The sequence below is a fragment of the Ictalurus punctatus genome, chromosome 12 (genome assembly GCF_001660625.3).
Source record: "Ictalurus punctatus breed USDA103 chromosome 12, Coco_2.0, whole genome shotgun sequence".
Classification (NCBI taxonomy): Eukaryota; Metazoa; Chordata; class Actinopteri; order Siluriformes; family Ictaluridae; genus Ictalurus; species Ictalurus punctatus.
Genome location: NC_030427.2, coordinates 15,371,397 through 15,388,479, shown reverse-complemented (window position 1 = coordinate 15,388,479; position 17,083 = coordinate 15,371,397). Strand labels below are relative to the sequence as shown.

At 36.2% G+C, this 17,083-nt stretch overlaps 1 protein-coding gene across 1 annotated transcript; it reads left to right on the top strand.

Moving 5' to 3' along the window:
* Nucleotides 1-553: 553 nt before the first annotated feature.
* On the top strand, nt 554-13,186 carry LOC108273356 (membrane-spanning 4-domains subfamily A member 4A). Its single transcript, XM_047159070.2, has 7 exons — nt 554-666; nt 5,889-5,993; nt 6,089-6,199; nt 7,816-7,872; nt 8,982-9,170; nt 12,336-12,443; nt 12,798-13,186. Exons 2-7 carry the CDS (start codon nt 5,913-5,915, stop codon nt 12,990-12,992), a joined length of 741 nt encoding a protein of 246 aa, XP_047015026.1. The 5' UTR covers nt 554-666; nt 5,889-5,912; the 3' UTR covers nt 12,993-13,186.
* The last annotated feature ends 3,897 nt before the right edge of the window (nt 13,187-17,083 follow it).

Sequence of the window (17,083 nt, the reverse complement as noted above, 5' to 3'; positions counted from 1 at the left end):
AACAAGTACTTTGAAAAGTAACAAAACTATCCTAAAACAGTATATAAGCACAATCAAGAGTAGGTCGAGCTTTAGGTATTGTCGTTCTCCTTATAACATTATTAAAAGGAAAAATGACGTGTTTATTACCCTTTAAAGCTTTGAGATCGAAAGAAAAACATCCAGCCACTACACATTATATGTATAGTGTTGACACAGAAAGTCTGAATTTTCTTACTTGTGCCGAAGTTATGCTATTTGTACACACTGAAATTTGGAAAATCAAAATGAGACAGGTCCTGCTCATGCTGTAGAATCGAGAAACCACAAACAACTTCCTAATTATTGTCCTGCATTTACAATAAAATTAAATAAAAAATTATTGTAATAGCTACAGCATTGCTTAATAGTATACAGTATACATATTTTAGAGAATATCATGGCACTCCTGTACATTACAAGTAGTCCATTGATGTGTCATGTTTTCAGCACCAACAACCAGTCTTGCCATATTAATCGTTTAGTTCCACAGTAACTGATGAGCTTGATTTGGTCTAACCACAACCAGGTCAGTCATCCCCACATGCGTGTTTAAACAAGAGCTCAAAACCAAAACCTCCACTGACGGACAAGGCAGGGAAGCATCATAAAACAAGCACAAGCCTGCAAGTTCATCATTTCAGTCAGGTAAACAGTCTTCCTTTTTTTTATTTATATCATACATACATTTTATACTCACAAATTCAGGCTAGAAGACCAGACATTACAGTACCACAACTTAACTAGCTAGATTGCATTGGTAGATTTTTTTATTACAGATTTAGTGGTGAGGGAGATGAGAAACTTAATCTTTTTTTTTTTTAATCTTTGTGCCAACTTGCTCAAGATAATAAACAATAATTGATTTGTTTAAAAATATACATGTCTTACCACAAATGTCGAGGCACAAGGCTGCAAGCACACATGGAAGTTTTATTATGAACTCCAAATCATCAACAGTCACAACACAATAGTCAGACTCGGATCAAAAATAGAAGAAATACTGATAACAGTCAAAGCCAGGAAATCAAGAGAGAAAATACTCAGAACAGAATTTGAATAGAAACCAGGGACCTGTACCATGAAGCCGGTTTAGGTGGTTAGCCAGGTAAGTTTCAGTTAAGTTTGTGCCAGTTTAGTTTGTTTCCATCCATTTCAGGTTAAAGTTGTACATTAAAAATTGTGTAAAAATTTGAAGGGAAGTAAACAATTACAGTATCTCACAAAAGTGAGTACACCCCTCACATTTTTGTAAATATTTGATTATATCTTTTCATGTGATAACACTGAAGAAATGACACTTTGCTACAATGTAAAGTAGTGAGTGTACAGCGTGTGTAACAGTGTAAATTTGCTGTCCCCTCAAAATAACTCAACATGCAGCCATTAATGTCTAAACCGCTGGCAACAAAAGTGAGTACACCCCAAGTGAAAATGTCCAAATTGAGATTGAGAACTCTCAATTAACTCTACCTGAGATAATCTAAAACCCATACATAGTGGATTTAATACTGAAATTAAGCACATCGACATTCCACAGATGAGGAACTACCTCAGATGTAACTACAGACTCAATCACTATTCAGTTACATGAGAGTTATACACATGCAGGTGGAATTTTCCTAAAACAGAGGCATGTCTCAGTTATGCGTGTCAGCGATTTGATCGATGCTGGGGAAACGGGGGAACCAGGTTTGGATTAACGCACTCTCTTGCATGCCGTAGATAAAAAAAAGTCCTTTATTTTTCTTAACAGAACCAAATAATGAATGAAAACTTGTTGAAATGAAACCTTACTAGCCAATGAACTGGCATGAGGAATCCAAAACCGTCATCGAAGTGTGGAAAACAATTGCTTTTCAAACACCGTTTTACTCACGGTTCCATAGAGATGATCTTCCCAAACTTTGGTGTCCAACGATCTCCTTTTCCAGCCGTTTGAAGTCCAAACGCCGCAATCCATACGCTCTTGGGGGAACGGGGGAACCAGAGTTGTATTAACGCACTCTCTCGCATGCCGTAGATTTTATTTTATTTTTTAAAAGCCCTTTATTTTTCTTAACGAAACCAAATAATGAATGAAAACTTGTTGAAATGAAACCTTACTATTGAATTTAACATAAAATGACTTATTATGAATTGGCGTGCAGGAGCGTGGTCAAAAAAAGGTATGCTTCCCAGCTCTCCATTTCCATCCACGCCTCTTGGAAGGTTAACCCACGTTATATGCACCTCCCACACCACACGGAACCCATGACCCAGGAGCAAACGCACCACCAAACCTCACAAAACACAACACAATCGCAAACAAACTGATCAAAAACAGTCCCAAATTACACAACAAAATGGCAAAATGGCTGTAACATATGTGTTTGTCTGATCCTGAACTTCATAAAGCCCCCCCATAACATGGACATCGGACGAGATGGATCTTAATCAGATATATTTTTATTCATGTTTTATGAATAAAATTATGGATGAATTTAAAGTGAGCTGTAAACACAGCAGTTGAGTGATTGGTTGGCTTATGTTTTTGGAATGTTTTCTATATAGGAGAGCACATCGAATTAACAAAAACTTTGGCATTATTTACTGAACCCAAAGGAGCACCTTCTGAATACTAGGAACTTTACCTGTCTAAATATTGATGTAACCTTTGGGCTAAAGTTACAGACTTTATGACCCATTATTGCTTATTAAAGTGTACTTGACCAAACTGTAAATTATATGTGCATCCTGATGGTATTCTTTTTTTATTAAATATTTCTGTTACAGCCGATGTATTCAATGTATGTATTTAGTGTTAGATTTAAAGGAAAAACATTTTGCTGAGGTACAAAAGTAATTCTGACTTTTTCTCTTTAATTATGATTTTATTTCATATGTATGAATCTATGAGTGTGTGTTATTGTAACCTGTATGATTAACAATAAACATTCCACATGGTCTATGCTGTAATAACTCACATATAGTATTATTACTATACTCCATATAGTACACTGTCGAATTGTGGACTCTTTTCACTTTTAGCTTCTAAGAGCTGGAGGACAAGATCAGAAAATAGCAGAGTACTATCTGAGAACTAGAACAAGAGATCTCTGCAAAAAAAAATAATTAATTAATTAATTATATATATATATATATATATATATATATATATATATATATATATATATATATATATATATATAAGGGACAGAGATAGATAGATAGATAGATAGATAGATAGATACTAAAGAGTATATATGCACAATACAGAGTAATGCTTCAGGCATTGTCTTTCTCCCAAAATACAGATATTTTATTATTAAAATGAAAGAAAAAAAAACACATCTGATTTCTACTAAAACAAATAGATTAATGGGAAACATCCAGTCACCGAGGATTATTTGAATAGCATTGATACAGAAAGTCTGAATTTTCTCACTCATATCAAAATGATGCTATTTATGCACACTGAAAACATTTAACTAATAAACCACTTCGTTCCACAGACCCTGCTCATGCTGTAGCATCAGGAAACCACAAACCACTACATAAACGTTCCTAAATAAAGCTAGAAAAATGTCAACTTTAAATATGTAAACTTTAATCTTTAGTCGACTAAAGAGTCCACAGCCCTGCTCTTTTCTTATTTACTGATTCTCAAAAGTAAACCACCTGGATAAAGTTAACATGACCACAACCAGTACCAGATGAGCATTTTTTTTTTCCGTCTTTTTTGTGACAGACTTTTCTTCTACTGTTTCCTGTATCGTTACACAAGTCGGCAATGCTACAGTTAAACTGAAAAGGCTGGCTTGAATAAATATCTTGAAATTAGCTTAAATTATGTAACCAGATAAACATTACACATCATCTGATGATCTTTGCAGGAAGACAACAAAACGTTGTTGGTGTGCCTAAACAGAAAAGGCCAGACTACCACATAAACATTTTATCTACAAATCCTATATGATCTATCATCTTCTGAAGATATGTTTAACAAAATTATTGTAAACCTGTTACTTATAGAATTGTATGGCCCTGATTTTAAACTGCACTTTTTCAAAAGATGCTAATAATATTTGCTCATGTCTATTATTGCAAATGTTGCATTGATGGATTTAAGACAAACATTAAAGAGGATGGGTTTGTTCGATGTCTAACCATAACTAGGTCAGTCAGCCACAAACACATGTTCAAGCAGGTAAAAAGAGCATTCTAAAAACCTCCATTGTCTCACAAGTCAAACGCAGCCACGCAGCATACAACAAGCAAGTTCTTTCATCAGGTAAATATTTGTACTTTTTTTTTTTATTTATATCATAATTTTCCTTCACAGAGATTCATGTTATAAAATATAATAAAACTATTTACATTGTTTTAATAGATTTTCATTATAGTGTTCATAGTAAACTTTTTTTGGTCCCAAAAGAAAACTTATTGCCAACTTCATCAAAACAAAGCAAATGACTGCAATTAGTTTTGCTTAAAAAAAAAAAAAAAATAGAGAGAGATATTGTCATGAAATCTGAGGCAGGAGGACATAAGTGCAATGAAATCAGATCATAAGGCATAATCACAAGGCTCAAATAAAAAATTAATAGAAATGGTTGTAAACTCCATGTAGCATCTGGAGCAGATAGCTGGTATGACAGTGTAAACATAATTTATGTTAAATAGAATGTTATGTAATTAAATTATTCACTCACAGCAGATTAAACATTATGCATTTTAAGGCTTAACTTTTTGTGTTCTGTTTGCAAACTGTACAGATTACATTTTTGTGAAAAGCACTTTTGTTAGGTATTGTAGAAGAGTGAATTCAACTTTTTGTTTATTTTATTTTTATTATTATTATTATTATTATTATTATTATTTTAATATAGAAAAGCAGTTAGTGTCAATCAATTTTGCACCATGTTTTGTAATCTGTTTTATTCTCGGGGAAAAAATAACCTGAACTTAACCCATGTAATATGAATATAAATATGAAGGGAGGATGTAGCAGATTCACCTAAAGTAAATGTGTTCATTTTTCCATGTTCAGTAGAGAACAGTCAAATAGAATAGTCATTTTAGTAAGTTTCCCGTTTAGAATAAAATAAAAATACAGCCATTTTCACCCGAATGGAGCAGAAGGGGTAATATGATAATAAAGTCGTGCTCATGCTCGACCAAATTTCTACCTTTGTTCTACTCCACACTGCAAAAGAACAAACAAACAAACAAAAAAACAGCAAGTAAAAAATATATTTTAAAAAATATATTTTCAAATGCATTTCCAATAAACATTACAATAAACCAAATGTCTACAACAAAAATCAGTGGATATCTCTACTGATTTTGCATACCCAACTATTATATACTTAATTACACATTACCAGAAATGCTCATCACACATGTCTAATGTATAGTTTTAAACCTGCCAACCTGCAATATAATTTCATACAATCAATATGTACAGAATTTTACTCTGTAAATAATTTGGAGAGCTATTCCTTCTTATTTGTGGCATATTGTGTGTTTATGGTGCACTTCAGTCTTCTGACTGTTAAGTATTTTCTGTTGCTCTTGTGTTGCAGCTTGGGGATCAACAAAGTATTCTCAAATATATAATCATTAAATCTAATAAAATACTTTGCAAAATTCAAACTTGAAATTTTTAACTTTTCTCATTTATTTTTAGAAAGAAGCAAATTCTAGAAAATCTGTCAAAAGAATAAGAAAAATGTAAAGCTTAAAACATGTAAATACATTTAAAACAGGCTAAGATATCATTTTTACAATGTATAATAAGATTAACAGAAATAAATGTGATTATTAGCCTTCATTATAAATATTACTGCTTAGAGAACACTTCTTAAGGTTGTTTTGTCTGTTCATAGCACGAGAACCAATTCCTTGTCATCATGACCCCTGTAACTGCTCCAGCTGATACCCAAATCTCCCGACGCACAGCTTTTCTAAAAGGCAAGCCCAAAGCACTGGGGGTAAGACACTTGTTATCCCAAATATTTTCATAGTAGTGCTTAATTAACATTTTATATCTTACACTTTATCCTACAGTTTGTCTCTTTTTCCACAGACTGTGCAGATCATGATCGGAATCATGACTCTCTTGTTCGGTATCGTTTTAACCTCGCTTACTGTTACACCTGCAATCATCAGTGGTATCACTGTGTGGGGATCACTTATCGTACGTTATTTTTGGTCTGCATTTACAGCACCTTACTTTCCACATTACAATTCGGAAGTAATTTAACTTAACTCATTGATATATTTATATATATATATATATATATATATATATATATATATATATATATATATATATATATATATATATATATATATATATATAAAACGACTCTACAAAACAATAGCCCCTAATATTGAAACATGTTGGTGGTAGCATCATGCTGAGAGGTACACTTGTGCTGTGTCCGGAACCGCTCCCTATCTCCTATATAGTGTACTATATAGGGTGTCTGTAATTTTGTAGTGGTGTCCAAATTCAGAGTGAACAACTTCATCCCCTACATTTGTTCACTCATTTATACCCACAATGGACTCTGATATCGAGTGTACATCCAATGTACACTCGCCAACGCATTGTTTCCCATACTCCAACGCAAGACAGCAATAGAATGCAAAAGAAATATAAACATTTTATTTGTATAAAATAAACAAATAAAATAAATGACAGACAGTACTTTTACTTTACTTTATTCTTTTTTTAATATAATATATATATATATTTATTAAATATAATAAATATATTTATTAAATATAATAAATAGTGAATAAACATCTCTTTATCAACTAATACAATCAGCGTGACAAATGAACAGTGAAAAAACGAACTTTACTGTTATACGATACAATCCATAATGTCCGTGACAGAGTGCTCTCTGACACATGGTATTTACGTCAGCGTCCAAATTCGCTCATTTTCGTTCACTTCTTCCCCATATAGTGGACTCAAATGTCATTAGCTATATAGGGAATAGTGAATGAGTGAACGAGTGAGCGATTTCGGATACAGCTTCGGCATCTTGTCTGCTTCTCTCATTTAATGCTTTCTTTATTGTTTCACCTTAGGACTTTGTGTGCCATACTCCTTCCTTTTTTCAAATTTGGTAATTATATATTTTGGGGTTTTTAAAAATATTGCTCCAAACAGAGTTCAATATTTGGTATATTTTTTTTGTACCAAAAGCCTGATGGATACTTTTCTAGAACTTTGTGTCAGACTTGTTTTAATAGTTACTTGGTTATCATAATTCTGTTTGTTTAGGAATGTTTTCTTACAAGTTCTCCTTGCGTATTTATATTGAGGTCACATGACACTTTAATTTCATAAATTTAAACTGTTGAATTGTGACTTCTAAAGATGACTAGATGCACAATAAAAAAAATTTTGACGGGCTTAATATTTGTTAATAGGATTTTGTTGTTGTTGTTGTTGTTGTTGTTGTTAAATATTGATTTTCTTTACTATAAGCAATAAAGATTTTCTTTAAAATGCAAGCAAAAGGCCAAGGATAACTCTCAACATGATATTACCACTTCTATGCTTTAATATTATGGGCTAGCTTCTGTACATCAATAACATAAAATAAATTAAAAAAAAAAAAAAAAAAAAAAGTCTATTTCAATACCTGATTTTAACACCTCAAAATATGGGAAAGTTTCAATTTTAAGTATAATTTTAAATCACTCTACAACCCTATTTTCACAGTTGTTTTTTTGTTTGTTTGTTTCTTTGTTTTAGTACTTGATAAACATCCATGTTTATTCTGTTTTAAACAGTATATAAGTTCTGGTGCTCTGTCGGTTGCTGCAGGGAACAACTACAATTCCTGCGTGGTATGTAAATATGGTCTACTAATAATTTCCAGTTCATTTTTTTGTTATTTATCCCTTTTTAGTATTCCAGTAAAACCTCCCACACTATGTTTGTTTTGCTGTAAAGCAGGGGGATGAAGGGAAATATATAGTCTATGATGATTATTTATCAAATAAATAAATAAATAAATAAATAAATACATTTTAAAAAATTCTCACTTGTATAAAAACTGACGCTTCTTCTACACAGTGAGAACATTTATCTGGAAACCATACTGTTACAATTACTGCTTATGGTGTAGCATCAAAAAACCATAAACCACTTCCTGAGAACATACCATGGTGCCCAAAAGTTTGCATACCCCTTGCAGAATCTGTTAAATCTTAATACTGTTAACAAAATGTTTTGTTTATGTTTTGTGATTGTTGTTCATGAGTAATGTTGTGTTACCTATTAACTTCAAAGTACCAGTAATATTCTCTGTATCAAAGAATAAACTCCAATGTTAAGTTATTATAGTATTATCATTTTCCCACCCCGTACATCACGTAACAAGTTGTGGATAGTTGCTTTACATGTCCATCAGATGGTCTCTTCCTATATATGTGACTTATATTCTCTTAATTCTCTTAATGGGCTCTTAATTCCTGTGAAGAAAGCGGGCACCGCAGACATGCAATGAAGAGGATCGTTATACTGTATATTGACAAAATATGTAGTGATTGGTTGTGCTACATTGCTACTCATTTGAAAAAGTAACTCATTACTGGAAAGCTACACTATTTTTAAAGTAGCAGAGCTACTGAAAATGTCGTTAAGTTAGTAGCGTCGCTACATTTAGTTAACTACTACCCAACACTGTTTATACACAAGTCATAGCCTCACAAACTTCTCTCTTTTTTTTATCTCCTTGACAAGACAAAAATAAAACATAACTTGTAAGAAACCTCTAGAAACCTCCCTCTGTGGAAGATGTAGAAAACATAAAGTTACAACTTTACCTGAGAGTTTAGAGATCAACTAAACCAGACTTTAGTTGTTCTCTATTATAATCATATTTAATATGAAGTTTAATCATAGAGTAGCGATCCTGTTATACATTACTGTTTTCTGTTTCCTCTCTCTTTAGGTGAAAGCCTCGTTGGGAATGAATGTGTTCAGTGCTGTGGTTGCAGGTATCACCCTTATTTTGTTTCCAGTGGACATGTTGTATGGGTCTGCACTCACTGCCATGTGTCAACACCATTACTATGACAGATCTTACAACTCTTACAACCCTTACAGCTCTTACAGATGTGCTTATTCCTCCGTGCATATGGTTTGTATCTCACTAATGACACATAAACTGTATTTTTGTATATATATATATATATATATATATATATATATATATATATATATATATATATATATATATATATATATGTTTCAGTCATTGCTAGATCCTATATGTGTCTAGCTCCCCGAATCACATGATGAATTTTTCCTCTTGCAGATACAGATATGCTGACTTTTTATTTTGTTTGTATTTAGATGTGCAGTATTAAGTTTTTTTCCCTTTGAAAAAAAGAAAGAAAAATGTTAAATTTTATTTTCACAGATCTTTATCTTTATGCCATGCTGTGCATTAATCAGGATATTTTCTATTTCACAATAATTAGTAGGCCAAGCACAGAAGGTGTGTAGGCACCCTACTGTTATTCTACATTTTCTTCCTCTCCTTTTTCTTCTTCTTGCTTGGGTGTCTATGGCATCCAATAGGACCATCAGGTAAAAAAGTTGTAAAATTTTACACACTGGTTGGAGAGGGTCTAAGGAACATTCTGACCAAATTTGGGCTAAGTACTGCAAATGATATAGCACCACCACTGGGCCAAATTTAAAAGTATGCTTATGGCCATAACTTTTGCTCCATGTGTCCAAAATTAAAAGACAAAAAGCATCCCTGGATTCCCTGGGTCGAGACAAGTTCAATGCACCCTATGATGTCAATTTCCACCTAATTTGATTTTTCACCATCTTGGATGGTGAATGTCACCAACTTTTTTTTGCTACTCCTCCCACAAATTTTGTCCAATCATCATCAAATTGGACATTCTTTTCAGACAAACCTGGACAAAAGTTGTCCAAAGAATTTTAAATATTCCAAATGACTTGCTTGTAATGGGCTAACGAATCTGACAGCGAAGCCACCAAACAGTAAGTGAGGCTGTATCTCAGCAACGACTTTGTGTACTGACACAAAACTTGGTAGGCATCTTCAAGACCATGACCTGAAGCTATGCACCATATTTTGTTACAGTGCCACCTACAGGTCAAAAGTTACAGTAGCATGCTAGAAATGCTTACATCTAACTGCCGTTTTTGCTACTCCTCCAAATTTTGGCCAATCTTCACCAACTTTCTCACATCATCTTGAGGCCTTTCTGAGTTTTTGAAAAAAAAAATTTGAAAGGAGTTTTGATGTTCAAAACCATTCTCCTGTAACACACTTGGAAATGCAAAAAAATAAAATAAAAACCAAGACGTGAGGGTGTATCACAGCAATGCATCTGCATATGAACACAAAAACTTTATGTGTCGATAAGCATCTTCAGAACCATGCCCTGAATGTAACCAAGAAGTTTAATGATGGCACCACCTTGTGGTCAAGAACTGTAACAACTTGAATAATTTTTCCCTTATATAATTTCAAGAATTTGTGCTAATTACAAAGTTCTTTTTTTCCTATAATTACCTGGAGTATCCTGAAGTGAACACAGACCAAGATATGAAATTCAAGTGTACTTCCTGTGAATCACACTTTTTTACAATTCCTCCTACAAATTATTACCAATTAACATCAAATTTGTCTCACATCATCTTGAGACAAGGATCTTTGATAGTCAAAACAGTTCTCCCATAACCGATGGGCAAATGCATCAAACAAGATGACAGGCTGTATCTCAGTAAGACATTTGCATAATGTCTTGAGACTTAATCTTCAGGATCTCAACCTAACATCCCTAGAAATTTTAATGACTGCACCACCTGTGGTCAAAACTGTGACAACAGACAACACCACAAGTCACAGCAGTAGCAATGCCACCCTGCTGCCCATTTGTTCCTTTGCATCTTTCCTACTACAGTCAGAGAATTTCACCACTGTCTGTGGTCAAAACATGTACATCATGAGTGAAACTACAAATCACTCTGTTTCCCTAAAGTTATGGCTTTTCTTTCCTATGATTGGTTAGACCAGTGGTTCTCAACCAGGCAGGCGGGGGCGTGAAGAGATCAGAAGCAGAGAGCGAATTATTTTCAAGAAAAACACAGACAGGGCATCAATTGGGTACTCTGTATATTTTATTGCTTTTCAAATAGAATATGCATAAATGAAAAACCATGCGTTCCCTCTCCTTTTGTATTTTCTTTTAGCTGGGGAGAGGCAGAGCTTAGCCTGCCTTTTATCTAGCTGTCGGTGCAGACCAGTGTTGCCAAATTAGTGACTCTTTGTTTTTGAAAAAATAAATAAATAAAGCACCTAGCAACAAATCTAGTGACATTTTGGACAAACCTTAGCAACTTTCCAAATGCCGGCATACTGTCCTGCAAGCATGAGGTCTGCACTCACACCTCTCTCTGCATCTGCTTTGTTCAATGAGTGGCTGAGAGCTGGAGATTTAACAATATCATGGACAACGAGATGCGACCTTCATCCCAGTTTACATGATTCATATGCATATGTTTTTAGAATGTAAGACGAATGGAATGCAGCATGTTTTACATGCAAAATAGTCCAGGTTATTACAGCCTAGTTCTCTTTTTCAAAGTAGTTATAATGTTCAGAAACATTTTTGATCACTCATGTTCCATACCTGTCCATTATATAGTTTTTTTTTTTTAAAAAGTCATAAAAGTTATTTTTTTAAAATCATAAGTTATGAAAATAATTTAAAAAAGTACAAAAACACAAAAGAAAAAAATCTATCTAAAACAGATTAGATTTCCATGTATCTCAGGAATCTCAGATTATGTGTTTCAGATCTTCCGTCATGCCTTCCAGCCTTCTTACTTCTATTAACTTTTAGTTCTGTGCTGCTATGAGCTAGAAAGTGTGGTTTACCGCAGAGTTCAGGTGCCTGGAGAGTCTGAATGAACACACACACTGACACACATGAATGTTCACAAAGACTTCCAGTTTATTCATGCAAAACAAGAGTATTTATACACATAGATAAGAAGCAGTGCGTGGACGGTTTCTACTGGTGCAGGTGCCAGACAGATAGCCAAAACACACAGCACACTACGAAAATAAGTCTACATGTGTCAGCTATATTAAAGGATGACAGTTGATCAGCTCATTTAAAGAGGTAATTAAATGAATACATTCATCATAGGTATTCGATAGCAGTTCATAATATAAGAGTGTACATGATATAAGAGAATTTCCTTTCACTTACCTACTTACTTAGCTATTAATCTGCTTATTTGTTTGGGTCAGTGGAATGGAATCTATGGAGTGCTGTTGGTTTTCTCTCTGCTTGAGTTCATCATTTCTATCTGCACTTCTGCATTCGCCTGTAAAGTCACCTGCTGCAGTGAAACTAGAGTGAGTAATATATATATATTACATATTATTAATATAGTTCATCTCATGAATTTTTAATAAATAAGTTTTTATGAGTTGTAGGAGATGAGCATTTAGACAGCTTATCGTATAAACCTTTTTTTGTTGTTGTTGTTGTTTTTTTCATTTGCATTATTTTTTAAACTCAAAATTCACCCAGAGAACTGACTCAAGCATGGGTGCAACCCGATTCTGAATATGAGAAACTTTTCCCATCTAAATATTGATGTAACCTTCAGACTCAAGTCACCATTCATTATTAATTAAAGTGTACTTAACCAAATTATGAATTATATTTGTGTCCTGATGGTCTTTCATGAAATCCTTTCGTTACAGCTGATATATTCACAGCCGATGTATTCACAACCGATGAATTCACAGCTGATGAATTCACAGGTGATGAATTCACAGGTGATGAATTCACAGCCGATGAATTCACAGCCGATGAATTCACAGCCGATGTACAATCCTGCATTCTACAACCCACAGGTTCCACAACAATCATCTGTAATCACCTACAACAATGTTTAAATAATAGTTCAGTTATTTTCTGAAACCTGGCATACTTTTGCAGTCAAATCCTGCTCATTGATGTATCTATACTGTTAAAGCTTTGCATTATGTATCATGTCTAAAAATAATCTCTGAATAAATTAGTGTTATGTAACGATAGCTTACTTTGTTTAACCTGTTTAATTAACTTTAATAAAACTTTCCACATGGTCTACTCTGTAATAACTTATATACATTCTTCTCTATCTATGACATACACATACAGTATTTATTTTGCAAACAGATTTTTAAGTATGTATATTTACATTTTGGTATGCATACTTAAAATTCTAGTGTGCATACTTATTTTTTTACGCATGCATACTTAAAATTCTAGTATGCATACTTAATGGCGCCGACGTGAGTGGCAGCCGGTCACAGCAGCTCCTGCAGCTTTTAACTTTAACTTCTTTTTTTCACCTCTTTCAAACTTTCTATCGTTCTAGTTTTACACCAGACTTTTTTATTTCACCTTATTGTCTATATTTGTGCCTGAATTTGTCATTTTAAAGGTTGTTCTTGCCATATTTTGAACCCACCGAGATTACTTGGACAATGCTTGTTTATTCAAGGGAGCAGCTCCTGATGTATCAGATTAGAGTGGCAGCCTTGCCAACGGACATACCAGCGGAGCTACGGAGGCACAAGCGAAGGATGAGAGCGGATGCGAAGGTTAGAGAGAAGCGGGAGAGAAAAAGGAGACTCAAGCCTTGCCTTCCATCAGTTGTTATGGAGAATGTAAGATCACTGGCTAACAAGACAGATGAGATTGCAGCACTGACAAGTAGCCAGCACGATTACAGGGAGGCCAGTTTGTTGTGCTTCATGGAGACATGGCTAACAGGGAACATTCCTAATTCTTTGGTCGAGCTAGCTGGCTTCACACTAGTGTGAGCTGACAGAGGAAAACAGAGTGGTAAGAAGAAGGGAGGAGGTATAGCTGTCTTTGTTAACTAAAAATGGTGCAACTCTAGACACATAACGGTGAAGGAGAGCATGTGTATGTCAGATATAGAACTACTGGCTGTGGAACTGAGACCATACTATTTGCCCAGGGAGTTCTCTCACGCCATTGTTGTGACTGCGTACATTCCACCTTCGGCAGTAGCGGCACACGCCTGTGACATCATCCACTCCACCTCTGCAAAACTTCAGACACAAACACCCGAGCGCACTCATGATTATTAATGGGGACTTCAACCATGTCCCCCTCTCTAAAACCCTTACAAACTTCACACAATATGTAAAATGCAAAACAAGGGAGAATAACATCTTGGACCAGCTGTATGCCAATGTGAAGGGGATGTAAAGTTCCACTGCTCTTACCCCTCTGGGCACATCAGACCACAACTTGATATACAGTATCTCACAACAGTGAGTACACCCCTCACATTTTTGTAAATATTTGATTATATATTTTAATGTGACAACACTGAAGAAATGACACTTTGCTACAATGTAAAGTAGTGAGTGTACAGCTTGTGTAACAGTGTAAATTTGCTGTCCCCTCAAAATAACTCAACACACAGTCATTAATGTCTAACCGCTGGCAACAAAAGTGAGTACACCCCTAAGTGAAAATGTCAAAATTGGGCCCAGAGTGTCAATATTTTGTGTGGCCACCATTATTTTCCCGCACTGCCTTAACCCTCTTGGGCATGGAGTTCACCAGAGCTTCACAGGTTGCCACTGGAGTCCTCTTCCACTCCTCCATAACGACATCACAGAGCTGGTGGATGTTAGAGACCTTGTACTCCTCCACATTCCGTTTGAGGATGCCCCACAGATGCTCAATAGGGTTTAGGTCTGGAGACATGCTTGGCCAGTCCATCGCCTTCACCCTCAGCTTCTTTAGCAAGGCAGTGGTCGTCTTGGAGGTGTGTTTGGGGTTGTTATCATGCTGCAATACATGCTGGGATCATGCTCTGCTTCAGTATGTCACAGTACATGTTGGCATTCATGGTTCCCTCAATGAACTGTAGCTCCCAGTGCCGGCAGCACTCATGCAGCCCCAGACCATGACACTCCCACCACCATGCTTGACTGTAGGCAAGACACACTTGTCTTTTCACTCCTCACCTGGTTGCCGCCACACACGTTGACACCACCTGGACCAAATAAGTTTATCTTGGTCTCCTCAGAGCACAGGACATGGTTCCAGTAATCCATGTCCTTAGTCTGCTTGTCGTCAGCAAATTGTTTGCGGGCTTTCTTGTTCATCATCTTAAAAGAGGCTTCCTTCTGGGATGACAGCCATGCAGACCAATTTGATGCAGTGTGCGGCGTATGGTCTGAGCACTGACAGGCTGACCCCCCATCCCTTCAACCTCTGCAGCAATGCTGGCAGCACTCTTCCGTCTATTTCCCAAAGACAACCTCTGGAGATGATGCTGAGCACATGCACTAAACTTCTTTGGTCGACCATGACGAGGTCTGTTCTGAGTGGAACCTGTCCTGTTAATCCACTGTATGGTCTTGGCCACCGTGCTGCAGCTCCAAGATTTCCGCGAGGCCATAGAGGGGAGCGAGTTTCTCCGCGAGGCCAGGGAGAGTAGCGAGGTTCTCCGCGAGGCCAAAGGGAGGAACAATGCTCTCCTCGAAGCATGAGGGGGGAATGATGTCCTCTGTGGAGCAGGAAGGGGGACTGACCTACGGCACGCAGCAAAGAAGAGGAACGATGTCTTCAGCGATACATGGAGGCAGAGTGATGTCCTCCGCGAAGAGGATGGCAGAGAGACAACCTCAGCGGAGCAGGAAAGCAGAGCGGAGTCCTCAGTGGTGCAGGCAAACAGAGCGGCGTACTCAGCGGAGCAGGAAGGCAGAGCGACGTCCTCAGCTGAACATGAAGGCAGAGCGACGTCCTCAGCTGAACCGGCAAGCACAGCGGCGTTGAGTGCGGGATTGTTGAACAGAGGGGAGTAATTGGGTATGTCAGGACACAGAGCAATGTCTTCAGCCAACCCGGGTGACTGAGCGGCGTCCTCAGATGAACCGAAAAGCTGAGCAGTGTCCTCAGACGAGCAGGGAGGCTGACTTTCGTTCTCCGCTGACTCCGTTTGCCGAACTAGATCCATAATAGGGGAGGGAGGGTGGGAGATGGTACTAGCCCCAACCACAGACCCCCCCTTATACCCGGACTCCTCCTCCTTTTGGCGTGGCGTAGTCCTCCGTGAACATAGGAGGTAAGTTGAAGCCCAGATAATTCCTGGCGACCTGCTGCTTTCGAAGCACAGCTTGGTAATCCTGTGCCTGTTGGTGTAACGTAGCAAGAATTCCACGATCATCAGTGGCATCCTGACGCCCAGTTCTCCATCCTGGCGATCTGCTGCTTCTGATTGTAGGTCTTTCGTTCTGTCACGTTTCAAGGTTGGAGTTCGGAAGCAATCGCAGAATTTCAAATAGTTTATTAAACAAACAACAAAACAAAGACACTAAGACAACTTGGCATAATACTGTGGCAAAACTAAACATAAACTAACAAGCTCAAGAAACATGGTAACATGGAACACAGTGGTCTAAGACAAACGAAAGACAGAGAAACAGTGCAGACAATGGCTATATATAAGTGTGCTCATTAACAGAAACGTGAATTAGGTGCAGGTGGTCATGTGACATGTAGTGCAGTGCAGTGCAGTGGCTGATGGGGACTGAAGTCCAGAGTTACCTCCTTGATATATGACACATAGTTGGAATGTACATTGTTGCTTGCTGTATATACTGCTCATATGTATGTGTGTGTGTGTGTGTATATATATATATATATATATATATATATATATATATATATATATATATATATATAATGTATATAGAATTTGCACTTATGTCTGTACATATTTATACATCCTGTATATACTCTTTATATATCCCTTTATTGTTCTCCTTACTATCTCTTTTAACTCTTCTTTCTTTTCTTTTTGTCTTTTTTTGGCTGCTGTGACACGAGTTTCTCCATCTGAGGATTAATAAAGTATTATCTCATTATCTTATCTTATCCTATTTTTCAAGTATGTATATAAACTTTTTTGTCCATACTTAATTTGTGTACAACTTAAAAAAAAAAAAAGCAT

What these genes read in the sequence shown, in the direction of transcription:
- LOC108273356 (XM_047159070.2), top strand. Translation starts at nt 5,913, where the DNA reads ATGACCCCTGTAACTGCTCCAGCTGATACCCAAATCTCCCGACGCACA. An exon ending in GCAAGCCCAAAGCACTGGGG is followed by an intron (nt 5,994 to 6,088) that starts GTAAGACACTTG and finishes CTTTTTCCACAG; the next exon opens with ACTGTGCAGATCATGATCGG. An exon ending in ACAACTACAATTCCTGCGTG is followed by an intron (nt 7,873 to 8,981) that starts GTATGTAAATAT and finishes CTCTCTCTTTAG; the next exon opens with GTGAAAGCCTCGTTGGGAAT.